The sequence below is a fragment of the Accipiter gentilis genome, chromosome 24 (genome assembly GCF_929443795.1).
Source record: "Accipiter gentilis chromosome 24, bAccGen1.1, whole genome shotgun sequence".
In the NCBI taxonomy this organism is placed as follows: Eukaryota; Metazoa; Chordata; class Aves; order Accipitriformes; family Accipitridae; genus Astur; species Astur gentilis.
This window is the reverse complement of record NC_064903.1, coordinates 15027940-15053280: the sequence shown is the minus strand read 5'-3', so window position 1 is coordinate 15053280 and position 25341 is coordinate 15027940. Positions and strand designations below refer to the sequence as shown.

Below are 25341 nucleotides of genomic sequence, written 5' to 3'. Positions count from 1 at the left end.
TTGAATATTCTAATTGAGAGTAAAACATGTCATAGTTTCCACAGATCTCTGCTTATCATGGGTCACCTGGATGCTTCTGAACTTTTAACTGGTTAATATTTGCTAAGTGCTTTAGAAAGCAATTTGCCTCTGTGAATCATGTTGTAACTCCAGCCAGTTAAAAAATATTTGTCAGTATTTGCTGGAAAGTTCCAGTACTTAAAGCATATTTTGAAGGAAGGTACAAATACCAATTATGCTAGAGATGTGGGCAGCTATGTTTGTCAGCAAGCCTTCAGCCAAGGATTGACTGAGTAAAGTTCAAATTCTGGGTCTGACTACAGGATCTGGTCTCCTGTCCTCATCACAGGCTTAGTGGCTTTTCTGTATTCATATTTCAGTTTCTACTTTAGAGTCAGTTCACAGTTTCTGTAATTCACTGCAAGTAATCTCTAGAGATTGCATACAGAATTGGGAGCAGTAGTGGACAGAAGTCCTGTAAATACTTTGGTCAGTCTGCGTGTTTTCAAATTGCTTGTTTAGTATTCTCCTGGAATACTAAGCTCCTTAATGTTTGTGCTAGCCTAGATATTTACTTGTGCCACTTCTCTGTGCGCAGGGGCTAGCAATTAAACCTAGAAACTCATGAAGACCCATTGAGATGATTTCCAATCTTTTCATTAACAGAAGCTAACTGTTCTTGTTGTTACCCCACCATATTTTGTCCTGTGTTGTGAGAAGATTTAGGCAATTATATACCTGATAATATTTAAAAGCTGCTGAACTTGTATCTTTCAAATCAATGAAATATTAAATAATACTACTGAATTGTTCCAATTTGAACTCTTATTTTCTCCACTAGGGTGGTGCTTAGCTATGGTTTTCCTCTGCCTGTGCTGTGAATCCCCAACCCCCCAAAGCCCCGAACAAATTAAAAAAACACCAAACCCCCCAAAAGTCAGTGTAGCTTCACATTAGCTTGGCAAGAGTATTGAACTATTGTCCCCCCCCTCACCTCTCTCTGTAGCTCAACATTTGGCTTATGGTCTTCTTTCTAGTTCTAAAGAGGTTGCACAGATTGTCAAAGAGGGTGTTAGGTACCTTTTAGTAGATGAACAAGATTAAAAATAATCTCTTTAGAGAGAAAATAAATGAAAGTGCATCTAGTGGGCAATCGTCTACAGAAAGAAAACTTGAAATTTACATCTTTTTTTAATGGTAAAAAGCAAAGCTATCTTCCTTCAAAATTGACAGGAAGTTAGGAAATTAAGATACATCATTAATATCCATATAATGTACACTCCATATTTCATTGCTACAAAAATGCCAGTTGGAAGTACTTGGAGGGTTAACTTGGAGTAATGGGAAAAGCATGTTTGAATATAGTAGCTAGGAAAAAACTAGCTGTACTTGAAAGAATCAACATAAGGTTAGAAAGAAAATTCTGTGACTGACAGGTTATTCTGTGATAATACCAAGTAATTAACCTCTGGTGCCTTTCTCTCAACTCCAAGCCACTGCTTCCCAAAGTTTGCAGAAAGAGTCAGGCAGCTTGCTATTGCAATGTTAATATTAATTTCATGTTAAATGCTAACATTCCTTTGTTCTTAACACTATAATGTTCAACCCACTCCAGACCAAGTGTATGTGTTGAAAGTGGTGTTAATATCCACATTTAGAACATCTTGTTGTGAATTGTCACTACATGTTATTGTAGTTTTAACTGTCTCCTCCAACTTTTCTTTTTTAACCCTGGTTAAAATGCTACTGCTGCGCTGCTTTTTTAATGATTTGTATTGATCAGAACAATAAAATTAATTAGAAAATGAATTAGCTTTCTTCTTTGGTAGTATGCTTAATTGTGATGTACTGTACTTACGATAAAGTAAAAAAAAATCAATATGTTTACATTCATTATTATCTAATTAATTATAGTGCTTAGCAGACCTATGTTAATGAATGTAAATAATGCCTTTGGTAAGTGTCCAAACAAGACAGATGTACTTACTGTGTTTTTGCTGGGAATTTGGTCAGATATAAAGCATGTTACCCGTCTGTTCTGGGTGTGAATGGCAGTTACTTGTGAATATTCAGTTTACGGCCCCCCAAACAGAAGTTATATTCTGAATAGTTGAAAATTTCTTTGCAGGGTACTTTAAATTTACTCTTGTTGTATATGAAGTAGTGCTTGGGTTTTGCTGTTTCTTTGTGCATTGGTATTAACGCAGTGCGTAAGAGCTGTTGCATTTTCACTTTGTCTTACAAAGACAGGTTTCTCTTGTCGCGTGAAGATAAATGCTGAAACCGATACAAAGCCAATGACAAACTCATAATTTCTGGTCGCTCTGGGAGTGCTCTTTCCCTCTCGGTGAATGTCACAAGGCTGGGATTCAGGGGATCAGCGCGCTGTTGCCAGGTCTTATTGCTGACTTGCATTGTAACTTCTGCCAAACCCAGCTCCTGAATGTCACTTTCTGTGTGATGGGAGAGGTGCTTTGCCTTCCTACACTGTTAAGCTGTAGGTAAAAAAGGTGGTGTGTTTTAAAAACAAAACAAAGCAAAAAATCCCCAACAACAAAACGACTTTTTTTTTTTAATTTGTCATAGTTGTTTAGCTATAAAGGAAAAACCAGTATAGGAATAATGCAATTTGGTTAATAAGTTTCTCGTGGAGTCATGCAGCCAAGTTAATGTTTGTGACTAGAACTGTAACATTCATATTCTCATGGATTTTTATAATGTGGAATTTTGCAGTTCTTAATGTCTAATTCACATATGCAAGTTCCTGTACATGCGTAACAGCAAATATGGAAGAGAAATAGTCAAAATCTCTTTTGCAGAGGAGAATCAAGTTGTGAGCTGCTGAGCTTGTGTGATAGAGGTATTAGATGACTGTCCATTATGTACTGAAAATCAGGTAGGGGAAATAACTGCTTATAACCTGGCATGTTGAATGCCTACTTTTAAGTATTGCAAGTATTTTGAAATATATTGTATCCTCTGTGTTGGCTGTGCAGTTGTAACAAGGCGTCTTGTGCTATAGAGGGACCCCGTAGGACAAAGCTTGGGAAGTTGTATGTCATGTGGCCTGTTCAGAAAAATGCTTCCATTATCACTGCCGTTCTTGGAATAAATGAATTGTGGTCAAGGTCTTTGTCTTCATTTGTAAAACTTAGGAAGTAGGCTGGCTGTTGGGAAATAAAGTAGCATGGTGCATGTGGCAAACATGGTAAAAAGCCCGCTCCAAACAGCCAAGAAAGTTGGTGTGCTTGTACGTTTCTTTTCGTAATGCTTTTAACTGATGTGTATATCTTCTATTTTCTTCTGAGTTTAGAAAAAGTATTTTAAAAGCCCCTTGATATAATGGCTATCTGATCTGTCATTTCAGGAAGATACTTCAAGAGCAAATAGTCAAGATTCATGCTAGTTGAATCTGTGGTTCCTTCCCACCCATGCTTACCAGTCTCCCCACATTATTTTATATTTCTTCTTAGAAAGACATGTACAAATTTAGAGGCTGGGTGTCCTTTGAAATTATGTTAGACTCTTTCCTTGATGTGATTGTATTAAAACTAAAACAAAAATCCACACAATCCCCACCCCCAAATGCAAAATGCCCTAGGACAAGGAGAACAAAAATATTTTGGGTCGTGAGCTAGCAACTGCTCTGCTGCTGTGTTACATTGTTGTATGCATTTGTTGGATGGCAAAGATAGTTTGGAGAACACTTTTTTAAGGTATGCTGTGTAAAACTTCATCTAAATTACACTCTGCTTTTGTTTTATAATAGAGATAATATTGATTCAAAAATGACATGATTCTTGTATGCTGCAGTACATCCACATTCATTAATTTTTCAGATGTCTGAGTATTGGGTTGCTATGTTAGAAGTCAAAGCTATTTAGATGTACCCTTGTTCCTATAATTTGTTGTTATGTCTGCGTGCATGATATCTTACTGTTTCAAACCCATGTACACTGTTGAATGATGAATTCGTTTTGAATATGTTTTCATAGCTGACTTTATGCACTCATGGGTTTGAACAAGGCACATCAGTGCTATCAGGGTAATGTGTGAGTTTCAGAAACTGCTCTACATAGTCCACGTAACCAAAGAGGGTGGGGATAAATATTTTTTTTAAAAAAAGAAACAAAACTTTTTTTTTGGGGGGGGGGGAGAATATGAAAATTATTTTTCATCTGCAAATTCCAAATTTGTCCTTAAATAGTGATTGCAGTCAAAGTTGGGGGTGGTGGTGGTGTGGAATTTAAGCACATGCTTGTCACTTAAAGTAATTTCTGAAACTAGCTTGGAGGCCAATGTTTTAACCTACACGTTTAAAATTTGGAAAACTTATTGTATCTAAGATTTGCAGCAATTATGTCAAACTGCTGTGAATCTTTTTTGAAACATGGAGTCTTTATTAATAATGAAGATGCCCTCATCTGTGGGTGGATTAACAGTTTATGTTTGCTAATTAATATTGTGTATATATGCATTGTACCGCTATGCATGCTAATAGGTAGTACATTAGATCACAGAAATTAAAGGAACTAGTTATTGTTAATATTTCTGGAGATGAAATTTATTTACATTTTATAATAATCAGGGGTTAGGGTAGTTAGAATCTCATATGCATTTCTCTTTATGTAAACCTAATTTACATCTCAAGATTAAAATGGAAGGCTAATAATAGTGCAGTAATTTTTTAACTTAATTCTACCTTCCTATCTAGATTTGGACAGTAATTGCTTGAAATAAAAAACATAAGTATTGACTTCACACTAACAAATCTTAAATTTATGAAGTGGTTGCCTGCAGTGGCAAAATACTGGATATCATGTCCTAAAGGAGTTTTTCTAGTTGTGTATTTCTAAAGGCAGCTTAGTGTTACATTTTGAAACTCCACTATGTATATTTTCTGTCATTATGCTTGAGCAAGATAATGGAAGCCATAAGAGTGAGATTACTGAACTTTAACATTACACTTAGAGTTTCAATCTTATAGTTTACCTTGGCAATCTGGTAAGATGCTTTATTTTGAAAACTGGATTAAACCCCTGCAAGCATCCTACCATACTGGAAGCACACACAGGCATAAAATAGTGTGCAAGTGTCTTAACCAGGGAGGTGGGGGTGGAAGGAAAAAGAAAAATTTATTAACTGAAAATTTAAGTTTTTGAGTTATGCTGTTTTAGAGACTGTTAACGCTTCACTTGCTTAGATTAGCTGAAGGGGACCATTAAGGACTGATTCTGTCACCTACTGGTTTTGACCTATAGCCTCCATGCTCTTATGTTTCATCCCAGAAGACTGTGGTTTTAATACGCAAGAGCACTGAATGAAAATGAGTTTGGTCTTAAGGTTTCTTTGTTCTAATCTTCTTAGATCTCTGGTGGAAGAGGAGGATCCTCATATGAAAGTATCTCTTGGTAGCAGCGATATGGGCGTCTCTGCCCATCTACAGTCTTCTAAGACAGGGACCACAAGATTTTTCACCAGCAATACTCACAGTTCTGTGGTATTACAGGTAATTAAATATTCTTGTGTTAGTATTGATCTGTACTGAGAATTTTGGCTGCTTTAAACAATGCTTTCACTCATTAGACTTTATCAGACTAGTAATTCCTAAAAAAATCTCAAAAAAAGGCATGTTAGTGTGCTGTGTTGACAATGCCCACAAGCAAGCATGGCTTGTGTCTTCTTTTACTGTGAGTTAAAGGTTTGACTTTTAGCAACAGCTTGGAAAAAAACCCTGGCCTTTTCCTTAGGTTGTATCCCTGTCCACTCTCCATTTCTAAGAGGTCACATTGTTCGAACTATGAAGTGACAGCTGTATCAAAGAAGCTCACTTGAATATAATCATGTAATTATGTTAGGCAAACAGTTGTACCATCTCCTGTGTGAAAGGTGCCTTAAGGATGTGATAAGGAGAGCTCCGTGCTCCTCCTTCGTGTCCCTAAGGTGGCAGAGCCTCGCCAGGTTTAGTGTAATGCCCTGTGCTGGGTCTGACTGTGTGGCACTACCATATGGTAGAACATTCCTCTAATGGATAAAAATGTTATCCTCTCTGAAGCTTTAAGAATTTAAAAGTAAAGTCATTTTATCCTCTTGTTTCTGCTGGAGCTTTTACATGCCATACAGAGTCAAGCTTACAGCTTGCATAGCTCTTGCTGCTTTCCAGTGCAGTCTTCCTCAGGGGTGCAGACGACTTCTGTGTGGCATGACTCCTTGGAGAACTGCCACTTCTTTTTTCGATTTGCTGCCTAAATAGATTGCCTAAGTTCTGGGACAAAAATTTGACTTTTTTTTTTTTTTTTAATTCAGAGAAGCTAGTGATTCTTTTGGTTTAGTTTTGTAAGGCTTGGGCATCTGTGCATAGCTCTCCATTGTTTGAACACTAGGCGGAGTGTGCAGAGCTTATTTCCTCCTCATTCAATTTTTTTCTTCAAAGTGAGCAAATGGAGAACGAGTAGTTGTAAAGCCTTGTTTGTAGGATCTACAGGCAAGTCATTCGAGTCATTGAAATACATTAGTTTTATATACTCTTGTGTTTGGCTTCTGATTTATTGGAGCTAATAACTCATTTTTTTCCTTTGCACTCTGTTCTTTTCTGTGCAACAGATTTGAATGTTAATTTCTATTTACCTTTGCAGTTTTAAAAATACAGCCTTGGTTTAAGATACCTTAAATTTTAAACCATGAGGGCTGATGCCAAGACTTCTCAAAGTGTTAAATCATAAAGGCAATATTTATAATCTTGTTAGTACTAGAAAAACAACAGACATGCCTGGTTAAGGGAAATTGTTTTATGTTTGAGCTTCTGTTCTGCAGTGTGTGAAGAAGGCGAGTATTCCACCCATCCTCCAGTATCCCCAACCAGGCATATCTTTAGATGAATTCTTACTCTAGGATGCTGTTGTAGATGACTTTCTTTTTTATTACAGTTAGCCATTATAAGTAATTCATAAAAGATCGGATATATAATGTGAGCCTATTTTGGAGTTTTTACTGTGTAAACTTCGATAATAAATTTGATAATCATGGAACCAGGTGACAGCTTTCCTTTCAGGCCCCAGTACTTTGCAGCCTCTTAGGTTGCAAAGCACTTAAACTGGTGTGGAGCAGAAATATATCTAGAATGCATATGTGTCCAGAAGGGGTAGCTCCAAAAAAAGTATCAGTCCCTACCTAAACAATTGCTGGAGTTCAAGCTTACAAAACAAACTCCTTCCTGAAATAACTTAATTAACGGAATAAAGCTACTTTCTAAGGCCCAGTGTACTTTGCATTCTTCAGCCATTTCTGGAAAATAATAATTATTCTGCTTGTTTTCCAATGAATAATTATCATTGAATATATTAGAGATAATGGTTGTAAGATGACAAATTATTTCTTGGTGACTTTATGGAACTACAGTACATATGTGCATAAAAGTAAATAAGTATGTACATGAAGGAAATGAAGGAGATTCCTACTCCCAGATCGAATGGATGGTCTCACATTATGCTCTTCTTGCAGGGTTTTGACCAACTGCGAGTGGAAGGTTTGCTTTGTGATGTGACACTTGTTCCAGGAGATGGTGACGAAGTGTTTCCTGTTCACAGAGCAATGATGGCTTCTGCGAGTGATTACTTCAAGGCTATGTTCACAGGTGGCGTTTTTAAGTAATGCATACCGCTATCCCCAAATTGCCATCGACTGGACACTCAGACGTGTTCAGTGTTGCATATGGGTTTTTAAATTAAACTTTAAAGTTATAAACTTACACAAAATTAAAATATGAAATTATTTCAACCTGATTAAAATGATCATATAAACTTACCTACATGCCTTTTTCAGGTGGAATGAAGGAACAGGATTTAATGTGCATTAAGCTTCATGGTGTGAACAAAATAGGCCTAAAGAAGATCATTGATTTCATTTATACTGCAAAACTTTCCCTTAACATGGACAACCTTCAGGACACTCTGGAAGCTGCCAGTTTTCTGCAGATTTTACCTGTTTTGGACTTCTGTAAAGTGTTTCTTATCTCTGGGGTAAGGCTTACTACTTGTTTCACATTTACAATGATTAAGGCCTCAGCATGATTCTTTTTTTTTTAAATAAGAACAATGAATATATAATAGTCAAAGTTAAGTCTAAAACTTGCCATTATTCGTAATTTGGATTCACAGAGAACAAGTTTGCTTTGTAGTTTTCATGAAAATCTTTTTTCTTCTGAGTATTATGTACAGTGTGAGTTTGATAAAAATGTTACAACACCTTAAAATTCTTCCAATTCCTAAGTGTATTGCAGTGATGATAGCAGTGATGATAATCATAGTTCCCAGGTTCATTGCTGGATTTCTTAGTTCATGCCCTCACACTCTACATCCATCCATAAGAAAGCTACTTGGTGAGTTAAACTGGAAAAAAAAAAAAACAACAGAAGGGCGAGCTGCTGTTGTTGTCTCTTAATATACTTTCTTGAAACCTTTTTGTTTTGAGGAATGAAGGCCACAATTGTAGTGATCATCAGAGACCATTACGTCTTCTCTGTAAACCAGTGAACTTGGTCACAGTCGTTTAGAATACATTCTCTAAAGGTTTTACTAATAGGGATGTTACAGAAATGTTGGTTATATGAGAAAAGTAGCTACAAGGATTTTATGTTGATTGCCATGTTTTGCTAGAACTAAAAATGGCTTTGCCTACTGGGAAATATTTTTTCACAATCACCAAAATGAGTGCTTTTGTTAGCAGGGGACTGCCACCAAAGTAGCAACTCTCTCCTTTTCTACCAATAATAGTTGGTTAAAAGAATAATACCTATGTAGCACAGTTGCTTTTGTGCAATTGGAACAAATAAAAAGATTGCCCTGCAAAGCACTATACTGTAGTTCCGATGCAGTACAGTCTATTTATGGTTTAGAGTTGCTCTGCTGATTTTTATTTATCAAAGAGATTAAAGTCTCAGGTCCTGAACCTGCTCTTGGGGGAGAGGAAACTTTGCTAATAACCTTCTTCCTTCCTCCTTTCCTTCCCTTTTTCAGACTTGGTGTCCTGTTTTGTTTTGAGGCTGTGCTTTAGAGAAGAATGCCATGCTCCCTTCAAGTTGAATGTCAAACAGTTTTGCAGTTTTCTCTGTATTAAAAACAAACTTCTGTTTTTGCAAAAGCAAGAGCGCTGCTAAAGATTAAGCTTGTTAAGTGGTAACGGGCTTCCTGTGATAGCTTTTTCCTGGGTTCTGTCTTCATGGGTGGGAAAGGCATGTAAGGGAAGAGATGTGATGTGAAAACACTCCATTTGTCTGGCCACAACCTCTTGTTAAAAGCGTTGGATTTATACTCATCTGTTTAATCTTGTTGTTTATTAGGCATAGCTCACATACCCATTTGATCAGCTTGGGTTGTTTTTCAGAGGTTGTTGTATTTTTTGAACACCTTTTACTTCCTAAATCTCAGATAGAGGTTTCAGGGTCTCGCTGCATGACTGCGCTCATTCTAGCATTACAGTCAACTTACTGCATACATTTTGTATGCTTCAGTTACGTTCACTTTATTTCTGTAGCTAAAATAGTGCAATCTCAGAATATGGGTGCAGTTACCTGTTTTCTGACTTAAACAGAGTATAGAAGCAATGCCAATATATGATGCTTCAATACCTTTCCTAGTTCTTGCCCTGCTTTGTTGTATTAATATAACTCTTTGTCTTGCCAACAATAAGGAGTGTCTACTTTGTGGGGCTGCAGAATGAGAGCTGTAAGAGCTGTGCTGTCAAAGCAGTTCTGCCTAGAGAGACACTTTGGCATTATTTCTAATGTTTCCTGGAGGTTTTCTGGTGTTAATGTTAATTGCTTATATACCTTACTAGAAATCTCACTTTACCTGTAACAGGGAAATGAGTGTGTTCTACGTGAATTATATTATTATTTGGAATTCAGCTTTCTGATAGTCTGTAACGTGAAATAAAGAAGCAGGTATTCCCATTGCTCCTCAGAGTACAGGCTCAGAAATATGACCTCTCTAATGAAGGCATGTACTGGGATTTATGCAAAGAGGACTCCAAGCTGCTAACAACAGCAATCGTGTTTCATAAGGAAAGTGTTAAGAGGCATTTAGGCTCTGAAATGCTACTGTTTTGCTTTTATTTTTGGCATATTTTCTAATCAGCCAGTTCTCTGAGAATGTTGTGATAATGTTTCATTAATCTTGATACTCTTAAATCCTACACCACCTATTCTGCATTGCTCAGGGGTTTTTTTACCTTCCAGAATGATGCAGTCTGCCTCTCTAGGATTGATGTTGCTATAAATGCCAACATGGAATAAGGTCTTGGTGTTCTTTTGAATCGGGGATTTGGAGCAGCCTCCCTCTCTGATGGGAGGTGAGCTCTGGGGAGACTGCCTTGGCCTTTCCCCTGTCTGGGTAGGGCAGCTGCTTGTTTGTTTTGCTTTCTTAGGGAAAGAGCTTCTTTCATGTTGAATTGTGTTATTTGGAAGAATTTTTTTCATTGTTTAAAATTGCTTGTTTTCTGAAGGTTCCTTCACTTATGATGTTGCCTCAGTCACTGTTTTGACTCAAGTAAGAAATGTCTTGTTTGATACTACATTTTGAAAGAATCAGGAAGATTTTATTCCTTCTCATAATTTTATTGATTCTCTTTTCTGAAATACTTTCATTTATACCAGTGTCTAAGGGGACATAATCTCATTCATAGTATAACTGGAGAGGAAGTACAAAACTAGGTTTGTGCTGTTAGCCTAGTTATGTTCTCAGCATCCTTGTCTAAAGAATTTTTGAATGAACTTACTTTTGAACTTGTTGGAACAGGAACAAGAGTTGGTGAGTAAATGGGTTGGATTTTTTTTTCTTTTTTAATTACCATATCTTAGCTCTACAAAGATTACTCCCCATTGTACTAGTTTCACTCCATTTTTGAAGGAGCATTTCTGTAATGTCAATGAGTTTTTTGAGCAAGTCTTGAGCTTATTCCTACTGAAATTAGCTGACTGAGAGCAGCAGCTGAGAGCTGATGTAACCATTCCCAGACAAATACTTAATTGTCTTTGAATTGTCTAGGGAGTCCATTATTAAAGAGATTATAGAAGTCAGTTTATGTAAAGCATAGTGTAACTGTGTTACTTCATGAGAGGGTATTGGAAATATTTACAAAGAAAAACATAAGCTTAAGGTAACAGCTTAATTTGTGTAAAAAAAAAAAAAAAAGTGAGACCTCTTCAAAGAATGATATATGTTGTAGTTGACTTGTAAGTGTTCTTTTATTTGTTCTGCATTTACACCCCTTCTGTCATGTAGGCCATTGCTCTGATAATCTTTGCTCTGCAGCCAGACACTCCCAGAGAAACACTGGAACGCTTCCTGGGACGTTTTCAGTCTTGCTTTTAGTATTGGCTTTAAATATTTACAGCTCTGCGATAGACTAGGACTACTCCCAGGTTCACATGTAAATGAGCCATAATATAGTTAAAATAAATTAAAAGGCCATGGAAATGTTTTCAGAGTAGTGATTGCTAGAGAGCACACAATAATGTTTTTGCAAAAGTAGCAGCACTGTACAGAACAGAGAAAGATGAGAAACCTATCCAAGTAAATTACAACACTCAGGAAAATCACAGTGTAATGGGGAAGGGGATGTTATGCTATAATTAAAGAAAACGTTCCAAAACACTGAAAATTAATGTCTTGGCTGCATAAGAAAATGCTATTCCTTCTATAATTCTGTGCTTTACATTTTTGTAACAACTAGCAAATTGTCAAATACTGAGGTCTCAAAATTTGGAAGTGTCTCTTGTCACGAGAACTTGGTTAACTGAGAATGGAGCCAGATGGTCTCAGTTTTGTGGGGGCGTGGGATCTATGGGATCTAATGCCAGGGCTGGCTCTGACACCCACCAGAAATCTACCTTTTCTAATGTGGGGGTATGATCGATTCTGTTTTCTGACCTGGTCAAGTGTCTGTGCTGTTATTTCTGGACTTCTGTGTATGGGAATCCACAGAAAAATTGAGGATTTAAGGGGAATGTAAGCTCTTTTAAACTTAGACCCTTTAAGTCCTTCAATGTCTAACAGTCATTGAAACAAAAGAAAGTTAGATGCCTAAATATTTTGTGGTACTGGGCTTGAGGACTTGATTTTCTGTGCATTTTATTTCTGCTGAATTGTTCTCCAGGGTTCTCATGCTTGCAATATTTTTGCTCTGTGTCCAGTTTTGTAGCATTTTATAGTCAATTAAGTTTTTACCGGAGCTTGGGAAGCTATTGCTTCAGAATTTCAAAGTATTAAGTCAACTGCTTTCTTGAGAAAGTACCTTGGCTTTTGCATTTGGTTTGTTTTTTTCAGGCTATAATAACACTGTGCTGTGCTTGACCCTGCTTTTTTGAAAAGCTTCTTAGTATATTCTGGAATTTTTACTTCTGCTTTGTAACAAGCAAGTACAATTAGTAATGTGAATGAGCAGCTCTGTGCAGTAGTCAAAGCCCAAGGAAGAAAATAGGGTTTATTTAAAATTCTCAACTTCATAAGAAGTTGCTTAGCTGTCTGACCAGTTATGGCTTTTATTTAGCTGGTTCTGTGAGAGTATCTGTACTAGTTACTGGATTCACTGTACAGCCAGTCTTATATTTTCATCTGATATTTCCATTCCTCCCATTCGCTTCAGTGGGATTTCCCGAAGTAGCAGTTCCTTCTGCTGATGAGCTCCTGATTGACTGACTTCTATAGAGAATGGTTTCCACACCCTCATAAGTACCATAGCATAAGTCAAACTTTTTTTGAAAATCAACACTTGAGTAACTGAAGTATTTAAGTGTTTAAATAGCATTATTGTACTTTAACGCTGTCCAATTTTGAATATTTAAGTGGAATTGACTGTTGCATTTCATTCTGTTGAAGGATTATGTTTTGGCTGAGGACTGGAGAATCTCTAGAGTATATATTTTTATGACTGTGAAATCTTTGCAATATAATTTAGCCTGGTACATTGGTGGTTATCTTAGAGCACAATAAAATTGGTAATAGTACTTTTGGCAAGGAAAGTAACCTTTAAGAAAATATTTAATATGGTACTCTGATTTGGGGTGAGTGGTGGAATTTTAGTGAGCCAAACAAAGTGCACAATTTCATAAGCATAATGGAGAGTACTTGCAATCATAGTACGAAAAAGACCAACCCTGAGTGCAGTACAATTCCAGTGGTTTAATTAAGGTAGTATAAGATAAATTTTCTGCAAGTTAGGGGGTGACTGGAAACGGCTGATGTCATGTTCATCAGTCATTAACAGTGTGTAATGTCAATAAATTTTTCAAATGTAAGCATTCCAGGAATATATTCAATTGCATAGATTTACAGTGTAACATAGTTATGATAATACATCAACTGGATGCGTGCTGGGCACTTGATAACTGGCATGCATTCTGCAGTAGGTCTAAACACTTCATTGCAACCTGAATACCATGTACCAATGGTACGTATTCTGTACCTTTTTGCTTTGATCTTTTGACTTCAAGCATGCCTTTTCTGTATGTGATAATATCCTCCTCTCTGCTTACCTTGATAGGGAGAAATTGCTGCGTTGCTGTAGTTTGATGCCAGTAAATGTATTCAAAAGTAGTTCTTAAATACAATAACTGTATAGCAAGAGTTAAGATTTGTGGTACATTGTAAGTCAGCTGTTTGTTAAGAGGTGATTTTTCCGTTGTTTTATTTTTATTATACAGCCTGAAAGAAATTTTAGAAGTAAGAATGCCCTGTTTCATTTACTTAATTTAAGGTATGCTGTTACTTCCATTATGCAGTTAATTTATGTAAATTAAAAATCCTAAAATGAAATGTACAGAAATTAGTTTGATACTGACTCTCAAAAACAGTCAAAAGAAGAAAAAATGTTTCTTAAGCATCAGAGAATGTTTATATCAAAAGATAATCAAATCGGCTAGCAATGTCCTATAGAACAATTTGACTTCTAGTACAAAAATAATTTCCATGTATATATTGAGCGGATATTTTGTAATAGAACTCCTCACAGTCTGCCACACATTCATCTTCTAGGTAGGACCTGATTACAGAATTAGCATTCCTGGAGATGAAGAGTAGGATTTGGAACCTTTGACTGTATCAAGGTGTTTCAGGATGTGTGAATGAAGACTTTTGATGACTGCAGATCTTAACTCTAGGGCAAGTTAGATTGGTTTCTAGTGAATTAAAAAAATCTCCTATTCCCATACTCATTAGACTTTTCTGTTGTCTGGTATTAAAAGGCAACGATCAGATTGAGTTATACGGTATTAAAATCTTGTAATCTCTGTCATGACCAGAAGGTCATTTGAAGGTTTTTGAATTCTTAGGCTGCAATCAGGTCATAGTCCTCAATCTTTATAATCTTTTTAAAAATAACCATGAGATTCAGAAGCTTAAATTCTTTTGGCATTACAAATATAATGAGAATCACAAAGTTGTGGAAATTGTCAACATTGAGTAGGACTGGCATGCACAGAGACTAGAAAGCATGTGTAAATGAAGCTTGGATTAGAATAAGGATGGAATGCAAAAAAGCTGCAATTCTCAGCAAGAAGCATTTGAGAATTGACTTGCTTTGCATATGTACCATAGCTTGCCGAAATGAATCGGCTGGGTTCACTGGAGACCTGCTTTAAGTTATGTCCCATCTCTCCCATCTTTTTTCCTCCCTCTGCTTTGGATCCCAAGTGACCTCAGAAATTTAGGAGCCAAAGATGTAACAAAGGTAGATGCAGCAACAGTGTAAAAGAGATGGTTACCAAGATATGGCCACTCAGGTATTGAATTAAATTAGGGTCTGATCCATGCTGCTAAAGCATTTCATGTACTGGGTATTTCTAGGGGAAATCCTGCTAGGTTCGTTCTTTAAAAACAAACAAACAAAAACAAAAAACCCAACCAAAAAAAACCCAACCCCATATATTATATATATATACACACACATATATATATAAATAAAATCACTATATTTCTTATTTTTGACGTGTATTTAATTTTGAATATATTCTGTAAGAGCACCACCTTGACTTATTAAAGATCCAATTTTCTTCGTTTCTAAGGAATGTATTCATGGGATTGAACACCATAAATAAATTTTCTGAAATTGTGGCATTGGAGAGATAGCTGTGCCATTCTCCTTGGCTGCATTATGACAATACAATTATAATAATATTAGAAAATGTCTAATGGCAAAACCTACTTTTCATTATTCTCTGTAACCTTGGGCTGGTCACCTCTCCCTTAACTTTCTACATGTTTTTCTTACAAAGATGTTTGCAGAGCTTTTCAAAGATGAAGTGCTGTATAATTGCTATGTATCATCATTGTATAATGTATTTGACATAATTAATATATGCCATCTGTTTGTTACTTGTCTTGTTTCTTTCTTCAAAATAAGGAATACATTGGATCTCCCCTTGCAGTCATGAATATATACATCACATTCAATATTTATTTGCTCATGTGTAAATCACCTTGAGCATTGCAAAATAATGAAATATTGCTGATTCTGTAGTATTCTTTGAATTCTACATTATGATTTAGGCACTAAGTTAAGAAAGTGTTTGATTCCTCTTTCTGTTTACTTAATAGGTTTCGTTGGAAAACTGTGTTGAGGTTGGGCGAATTGCCAACACATACAATCTCACAGAAGTGGATAAATATGTTAATAATTTTATCCTGAAGAACTTCCCTGCATTACTAAGTACTGGTGAATTTGTGAAACTCCCCTTTGAACGTCTTGCCTTTGTGCTTTCAAGTAATAGCCTTAAGCACTGCACTGAACTTGAACTCTTCAAGGCGGCTTGTCGCTGGCTACGGTATGAGGAGCCTCGGATGGAGTACGCCGCAAAGCTCATGAAGAACATCAGGTTTCCGCTGATGACGCCCCAGGATCTTATTAACTATGTTCAAACGGTGGACTTCATGAGAACTGACAATACTTGTGTAAACTTGCTTTTGGAAGCCAGCAATTACCAAATGATGCCATACATGCAACCGGTTATGCAGTCGGAGAGGACGGCCATTCGGTCGGACAGTACTCACTTGGTGACCTTGGGGGGAGTGCTGAGGCAGCAGCTGGTTGTCAGCAAGGAGTTACGGATGTATGACGAGAAGGCCCACGAATGGAAATCCTTAGCTCCCATGGATGCACCAAGGTACCAGCATGGCATCGCTGTGATTGGAAACTTTCTTTACGTAGTTGGGGGCCAGAGCAATTACGACACGAAAGGAAAGACGGCGGTTGACACGGTCTTTAGGTTTGATCCTCGCTACAACAAGTGGATGCAAGTTGCATCTTTAAATGAGAAGCGCACCTTCTTCCACCTAAGTGCCCTCAAAGGACATTTGTACGCAGTCGGTGGTCGAAATGCAGCGGGTGAGCTAGGTGAGTGTTTCTGCAGAAGCATGGCTTCTTACCTTGCCCTTTAGGCCATGAAATGCTGTCCTGCCTTGTGAATGGGTGGAGAGGAACCAAGTTGAAGCTGTTGGCGTGCAGCTTCTTTCTGGAAATACTGCAAATGATAGAGAAATTTATCTGGATAGCATAAGCAATAAATTAAAGGGCTTCCACAAAAAAAAAAGTGTATTGATACATGATATCCAACGTCTTTACCATCAAACATGAAGTAAGCATGGGTGTCTACCTCTTCAAATGTGTGTGTATATATATAAGCGCAACTATATATATATAAAAATATTATTATTTAAGCTGAGAAACCAAACTCACTCTTTTCACTCTTAAGGGATACATGACTTTCTGACTGAAACTCACTGTTGAATGAAGCTTGAGTTTTAAAAGATGCGAATTTTCTGAATAGTCATTTTGAAATGCTAGTAATTTTTTTTAAAGGTAAGCTAATAACAGAGTTATTTGTTTCACTCGCAGATCGGTGAGATCCAGATGTCCTGAAATTCTGGACTTTTTAATTACTAAAAATGTTATATTTTGCCTGTGATCTCTGATCTTCTAACTACACAGTTAACTTATTTATATGAATGACTCTGTGTGCTGCCTCCTTTTTTGCCCCTTGCAAATGATGATTCATTTTACTTAACCAAAAAAGAAATAATCCATTTCAGGGAAATAAGATGGTTGGAGACAAAGCATAAATACATGGTAACTTTTAATTTAACAAAAGTCTATAGAGGATGGCCAGTATTAATCCACTGCATTTTCCAAAGACATAGTGGTTAGTATTTGCAATAAAGTCTGGGAGCGTACACTCAATTGTAAATTTGTCTGTGCTTTAAAATTGAAATGTTACTGTGATTATGCTTGGAATTTTAGCATAATATTATATCTAAACCAGATATAACATTTCATTATTTTCTTTGCTGCTTTCAGCCCAATACTTAACCATGTCTTGTCAAGTCTTTGTGGCAGTATCTCTTGCTGCTAAGATTTGCTTTTTAGAAATGCACTGGTATCTTTTAAGTGCAGTGAGAAACATGTTTAACTGAAACAATACAAAACCTAATTTGTGCTGCAGCATCTGTGATTTTTTTTTTTTAAATGAATACATCTCAGTCATTCACATATACACTTTGTTTCATGATCAGACTTCCTTAGGAAACGTAGTACATTGCTTCCACTACACAAAACTGGGCTGGTTTTACTAGAAGTTTAAAATCCATTCTAATATTTGATGACACGAGAAATTTAAAAATGCCATCTGTTTCCACACAACATGGGAAACTGTTTTCCAGTAACTTGTTTTCCCTAGACAGCCATTTTCTGATGCAGATCCAGAGGTTTTCTGAGTTTTTCTTACATGCCACTTTATCTATCTGAAAATACATTCTAAAAGCAAGCTTAATACCCTGCAAGAGACCAAACGTACAAACTAACCTGTATTGATCTTTATCTTGAGTATCAGAAAACCTGACCTTCACTGAGCTGTTTTCTAATGGTATGAATTAATAGCAGATAATCAAATTGCTGTCCTTGTATACTGTACCATCTAAACTAAACAGAGCAGGGTTGTAAGAATGTCAGTGAAAAAGTTGCAAGTTTAGTAAAATCAATATGAAATAATACTGTCACTAAGCCAGTGCAACCTGTGTGTACAGCAGGCTTTAAGTGCAGTGTTTTTCTTAAATTAGATCAAGCAGTATCATTCTGCTGACCTCAACTCTTCTGCAGCTTTAATTAAAATACAAAATCTTTCACCTGTCTAAAATGCTTCTGTACGGATATCACTAAAATGCTGCAATGATTTCCATTCAGACCTGAAAAATGTCATTGGATCATTCTGCGGGAAGAGCACTCTATAAATGCTAAATATTGTAACTATCTGATGCTTTGATTTGTGGCTTCAGTTTCTTTTCTTGTTAATTGTGAGGCAAGTCACTTTTCATTTTCATGTTTCTTTCATAAACCTTGACAGCTGAAAGATGAAATCCAGCTTAAACTTCCCATTTTCTTCAGATAAGAAAAACTTCCAAGCTTTTCATAGAAGGTCAAATGTGTGTTGGACAGGTATTAAAGAAGTTGCCCTTGAGTTCAAACTAATTTCAATCTCCTGTTAGAGAGGAAAAATTCCCAAAAGCTAAATTCAGCTTTCCAGGAGATCAGCTCTAATGGAAAAGGGCCAAAGGATTAAAGTTACTAAAATGAATTTCTTTATTATTTTTTCTCCTGACATTCATTGGAATAAAAATTACACTTTTTTTTGAGGCTTTTTAATCAAGCCTTCCCAAAACAGTTTTCAGATGTTTAATCTTCTGAGAACTTTGTAAATACGATTTCCTACCTCAGTAGTATGTGCTTTAGCAGTAATAAACAGCGACTGTTTTAACAGTGTGCTACTGAGAAAAGTTTGATTCGTTGGTAAGGATGAGTGAATTTGCATGTGGTACATGGATCAGAATGTGGCAAATGTATCTTTGAAACGTACTGAATTACAAAATTATAATTCAGATTTTTCAACGCTGTGACAACTTGGGGCTGCGCAGAAGCTCGCACCGCTCCTAGAAGGATTGTGCATAATTCTGGTTCGTTCTTTTAAAACGTCAAAGCAGGCACCTGCCAAAGATATTCCTAGAAGGCAGGGAGATGAGCACTCCGGCACAAGGATGAGACCAGCCTGGAGAGGGCAGGTGTGCAAAAGGCAGGATTTTTGGAAAAGGAGACAAAAGGAAAACCAGATGTGGTTCACAGAGATACTCGTGAAGCAAAGCTCATTAGCAGTTTCCAGCTATGCTTTTGTGCAGAGCACTGGATACTGTTTTGTTTTCTCAGACACATAGATTTTTGTAGCTCTTTTTTGAAATAGTTTGGTCGTGGTGCTTGATGGTGATGGCAGAAGCTGTGCCTTTAAGTATGAGAAAACTTGTGCAGTTGGGTACTTTCCAGATACTTCAGGCTCTGCTGTTGATAGGCTTGAGTGGAGTTTGAGATTTTTATATATGGGCTTTTCCTAAGCACTTTAGAGGATATCGGGTTGTGAATAAACCACAGATTCATTGATAACTTCATCATCATGCTGCAATAAAGACAGAAAGACACCTAGTCCAGGGCAGGACAGTTACGCGTTCCTCTGACCCCTTGCCCAAAAAGTGGGAAGGCATTTATTTTCCAGGTGCCCTCTGTGATGCTTAACCCTCAATTCAAACAACTCCTTGTTTATGTAAAAACTTCTCTGGTGAGTCTATATAATAGATATATACTTTAAATGTTGTTGGTTAAGAAGAAAAATACGCATCATTATCCAGCTGGGCTGTTGGCTGTCTGTCTAGTACTGCGTGAACACACCAAGGTGGGAACTGGAGGACCTCTTGCAAAGGAGCTTATGTTGAAGTGACTCCTTGCTATGCTAAGGACAAAATTACTCGGGGCTCTGTTTAACCAAGTCAGCTTTGAGATCTACAGAAGCAAGCTGTATTATGGGAATTATAATGTAACAAAATGAAGATCCTGGGGTTTGGGACATCACACACACATTGCTAAGTGCTGCTGTAATGAACCTCAAGACGCATCAGAAGCTACTGACGGAGAAGTGGTAAATATCTGTATACTCCTCAAATAGCATCACAGATGGCACTATAAAATGAGTGCAGACTGAGCATCCCTTGGGACTGCCAAAGCTTTGTGTCTTTTTGAGATTGCTTAATTCTATTAAAATGAGGCCTGTCTTCCCTGGGTTATGGTAATGAACAGATCAAAAGTTCCACTGTTAAACATAAATAAAGCTTGATTTGAATCCTTCATGCTGTTAGGAGAATGAATCCTTCAGTTGCATGCTATATAGGATATATGCTTAGGTTCAGTAAAGTAGCAGTTTTTGACTGTTTTGCAAACTGTGCTGTCTGGAGCCGATGTATAGAATGTCTTGATGCCTCTCTTAAATTGACGGGCACCTTTAATAGCTGAAATTTTGAATATTTTTTTCCTTTTCAGTGCAGAGGGAGATCTTGTTAAGAGAGAGAAGTGGAATGACCTTGCAAGGAAACAGGGAAACAACTACTCAGAACAACCAAATGGAACAGTAGAGTTTTTTTCAGCTGGGAAATAATTATCTTTGTTTTAGAGCATGGTAGATTTGACATTTGAGTTGGAATGACTTGTCTGAAATACTGTCAAACAGTACTTGAGTTCTACTGGTGTTGTTCAAGATAATTTTGAAGCCACATCAGAAAGTGAGGGATCTTGGACTCAGCAGCCTCCTTTCTCAGATAACTGAAGGTGATAGTGATGGCAGTAATGTCTACCAATTTCTGCATGTTTTATCTTCTTTTGCTAAAGTGGTCTTTTGGCTATGGTTTCTCTCTTAAACGCAATCGGTAGTACTGAGTGAGATAAACAGTTGTCCAGCATTGAACATCATGTTAATCTCGTTGCTGCTGGCTTTGCGATTGCTTTGAACATACTCTGCTTTACTTGTCCTTGTAGTGTATTAGAAATTTAAGTTCCTCACCTCAGCACAGAGTGGAAGTGCAATGGGAAAGAAGATGCCTTTGTTTTTGTGAAAGCAAGTAGAATGATGATTTTGGTGCCCCACAGCAGCGAACACCAGGTTGGAAGGGTCTGCTGTCAGGGTAGAACTGGGACAGCTATAATTACTTGCATGTCAAATCTGTTTTTCTCTGTTCTTGAAATTTCTGCACATCTTTGTTTTCTTCTGATTGCTAAATAGAGCAGAGTAAAAGGAGCTTGCCTTTTTAGAAAAGAATATTGGAATGGATGAATACATTTGTAGAAGAAAGAGCATGGGTTTATTTGGGGATTGGGCAAATACTGCATGTGGTGTCAGGATGGCAGTATGTAGAAATACAACCCATAGATTTAATTTTGGGTGTAATTTGTGGAATCAGTTCTCTGTGCCTATACCTTTATTTGGGCAAGAGGCTGTCCAGCCTTCACTGGCTTTATGGCTGTGTAAGTCCTTGATGGATATACGAAGTCTGCAGCATGTCAAATAGGAAAAATACCCAAATTTTTTAAGATTTTTTTTTTTTACTTTATTTAAAAAAAAAAAAAAAAATCAAGCCTGACTTTAAAAATATTCATTGTAGAGGAATGCTTGAATGTCATTTTGTACCCTCCCTTATGCAGACTTTTATCTACCTGTACATGTGTGTCATGTGAAAGGCAGCTCAAGACTCATTTCAAATGGCTGAGGTAGGAAATGCAGTAACAAGAGGCTAGATGGTAGGAAAAGTGTTTAGTGAAGGACACGATCTTAGAGTAAACTCAGGAACTTGCTCATATTGGGCAGGCTTTTTAAATCACAAATTTGACAGGGTAACAATAGTGTATAGACACACTTGACTTCAGTTACTTTGCATCAGTTTTTTTATTTTTTGTCCATTTTACAAAGCCCTGAGATGGCTGGCATAAGTGGGAGTCCATGTGCAAGGCACTCTTACAAAACCAGAAGCATTTCAGGCTTTGATTATAATTTTTAAACAGTTTCAAGAATATGAAATTAATAATTTCATACCTGTTAATCAATGTGTATAATTAATTTTGAAAGAAACAGGAATTTAATGTGTTTTGCCTTATATCATGAACTTAATGTTCTGGACCTGCACTTTTTTGTATTTCTTAAATTTAAATTTCAGCTCCTGGCTGAGGAAAAGCTGAAGAAAATCCAGAGTGCTATAACAATTTAGCAATTCTTATGTGCAATATAGATTTTTATTTTAGTTTTTTATTTTTAACCTTAGATGATGCTGAACTGGTTGTCAGACAGTATTCCTGACACTGGAACCAGAAGTTTCTGTTTTGAGTGTGTCTGCTTGAGATACTAATTGCATGGAATTACAAAATATTCTGTTCTGCAACAATAAGGAGGCTGTACATTTTACAGCAGCTAAAAGATTATTCAGAAGGTCACTGTAAAGTGCTCTTTGCTAAATTTTTCCATGACTAGGGATTTTTTAGTGGTACTCTGAGACCATAGCTATACCTTATTCTTCCAAAATGTCCCAAAGGATTTTTTTTAAAAGGCAGATTTGGAGTTAGAGTGAGGTACCTTGTAGTCACTGTATGAGTGTCACTGATTGATGTACTTTACTGGCCTGGCCAGTACTGCTAATTCTGCAGGCTTATACCAACACTAACTAGTTTCTGCCTTTTAAAAGATACTCAGATTCTATTTTTTTTTTTTTTTTTGTCTCTTTCAATTGATGTGTAATCCTGAACTGTAAGTCACCATCCCTGATTCCATAGAGCTGGCTCAGATTTTCTACCCTTGATTGAATAAAAAACTTGTTCTAGAGCAAGTAAAATGTCACTTTCAAAGACAGATTCAATTTTGTACGCATAGTTCATAAACATCTCAGAGAGATTAAGCATTGTATAACAAGCATTAGAATCTGATTCTTAATTTTAATTATTTAAAATGAGATTTAATTTGTCTTTAGGATAACACAATTATCAATAATTGCTTTGTGCATCACAAGGTCACTATATTACCAGGTTTTTCAGGATCTCTTATCCCTCTGGTCATATTGTACTATTCAAGCTGCCAATCTCTACAGCTTGCTCAGATCCATTATTAAATCTGTTTTCTATTTCTGTCCTCTGTGCTTATTGCATAGCCCTTTTCCTGCAACCCCGCATCTCTTCCATCTCACTTCGAAGAGAGGATTCTTTCTCAGAAATGCTTTCTGCAAGGACACCTGAGCTCTGGGGTTCTTTTTAACTTAGTACTAACCTCAGCGATTTCTGATATGATAAATCCTTTGATCGTTTTAACACTCCAGTTCACAAAGAAAACTCCACAAATGGAGCTGTGTATCGACACAGGCACTGCTTCTCTCTATTCGAGATTCAGTGATGTTTCATCTTGGGGTTGTTTTTTTGTTTTTGTTTTTTTTTTTTTTTTTTTTTGTTTTTAGCTTGGCTTTTGTAAACTTTGAATTTTTGACTTGCATATGCTGTGCTGTATGTTGCTGTGCAAGTACTTAATAAAACATGGCAATACAACAGTTGCTGTCCTCTTTTGAGGGCATAGGACCATTTCAATGTGAAATACCAAGAAGAAAATCTAGCCTGATTTTCTGCATGGGTGGGATGTTGCTGAAGACATGGGTCTGTTCTGGTTGCCAGATCCTCTTTGAGATAGGTTTTAAGTTTATTCCCTATCTCTCCACAGCAGACACTGAACAGAGTTGTACAAGAGGAAAGGGTAGAAGAACTGAATTCACCCAGCTTCTTTGCCATTTTCTCTGATGTCCCACAGCTGTACTTCTGGCAGGGTTCAGGAGCTGGGACAGGTTGTGTGTCAAGCAGGAATGGGAATGAGACAAGTGGAAGGCAAGAATGCGAGAGGGTTTTTTCTTCCTTTTTGTTCCTCTGGGATGAAGCTTGAGGTTTTTCTGTATTGTCTCTCGACATGGTGCTTGATAATTCCCCTGACACTTTCTCAGCTGAACAGTGTTTCTCATTGATACTTCCTCTGTTCATGAATATATTACTGCCACTGCGACTGTATTCAAAACCAAATTGCCATGCTAGCTTTTCAACATTTTCATATTCTCATTTGTTTTAAACAGCCACTGTGGAATGTTACAATCCCAGAATGAATGAATGGAGCTATGTCGCAAAAATGAACGAACCCCACTATGGTCATGCTGGAACGGTGTATGGGGGATTAATGTATATTTCAGGTAAATAATTCCTATGATCATATCATCTCTATTAAACAATTACTTATCTAACTTTTCCTATTTCAGTGGGAGACAATAAAAATTAGTCTCTGGTTGCAGTAGGTTTGCTGTGGTATAAGCAGTCATGCAATTTCATATGAAGCCAGTCAAATATTGCAGAGCCTGGGAAAATTATTTTAGATAATATTGTGCATTTACATAGTAAATGACAGCTCTGAATTCCAAAGCTATTCCCTTTAACTGTCAAAATACATTTTTCTGTGTCAACACCACCTATACACATTTATATAGCAATAACCATTAAACACATCTTTTTTGATACATTTTGGAAAGCATTGGAAATTGTAATAATTTAAAGAACAACATCTACCTTCATTGAGCTAATGGAAAGGGATAAGAACTTGCACCAGTCTTTCATTTGTAATATGCTCAGTCCTGTATGTGTCACCAAGGTTATAGTTTCATTCCATTTTTTTTTCCCAAGCTGGGGGCAATAGGTTTTCTGAAAATCTGGTATCTGCTCAATGTTTAAAGATTATTCAATTTGTCTCTTGGTGATCTCTACAGAGATCACAGACCTATATATGTTCTCCTACTGCAATTTTAAGGGATGTTCTCTAGGAACTAAGCTGAAATGCAGGGCAGGAGGTGCGACGAGGTTGCTTAGCTGTAAAGAACTGGTGGGGAGATGCGCTGGAGCAGATTGATTCTCAGGGTATTTTGAATCAGGGGGCCTTATGCCAGTAGACTAGGAAGGATTTGTTTTAAAATTTACCATAAGGTACAGCTTCTTATTTTTCTATGAGCGAGTCCATTAAGATAGCTTCTAATCATCATGTTGCCATTTCTACTTTTTTTGCCCATTTTGCTTGTTTTACTGCAGGTGGCACGTGTATATGCTCCCTGCTGTGTTTTTCACGTAGATGCTGTGTATTACCCACAGCTTTTTCTTTTCCTCCTGTTCTCTCAGATATCCCAGTGAGTCTAGGCAGTTTTGGGGTTGAAAATGTGAAGATTGGTTCCTTTTGTCATTAAAGCCTCTTCTCTCTGACAGGCTCCCAAGCACTGCCACTACTATGGCTGTCATTAAGTGTCAGGGCTGGACAGTCTTCCTATGTTTTCTGTATTTAATTCTTACTGCCCCGCTGAAGAATTAAGTATTTTCTTACATAACTTCTGTAGATGCCATGCCATCTCTGTCTGCTAATTATCCAAGCGTGATAAT

The 25341-nt window shown here is 37.0% G+C and overlaps 1 protein-coding gene across 11 annotated transcripts in view; it reads left to right on the top strand.

Annotated features, from left to right (window-relative positions):
* The window catches only part of KLHL13 (kelch like family member 13), a 92371-nt gene that overhangs the window by 59473 nt on the left and 7557 nt on the right, over positions 1–25341 (top strand). For all 11 annotated transcript variants that reach the window (XM_049827521.1, XM_049827516.1, XM_049827514.1 and 8 more), the window contains 5 exons: positions 5368–5509; positions 7501–7633; positions 7822–8018; positions 15591–16386; positions 24003–24116. In XM_049827521.1, coding sequence (XP_049683478.1) covers positions 5396–5509; positions 7501–7633; positions 7822–8018; positions 15591–16386; positions 24003–24116 — 1354 coding nt within the window. In that variant the 5' untranslated portion in view covers positions 5368–5395. The remainder of the gene's footprint in view (positions 1–5367; positions 5510–7500; positions 7634–7821; positions 8019–15590; positions 16387–24002; positions 24117–25341) is intronic.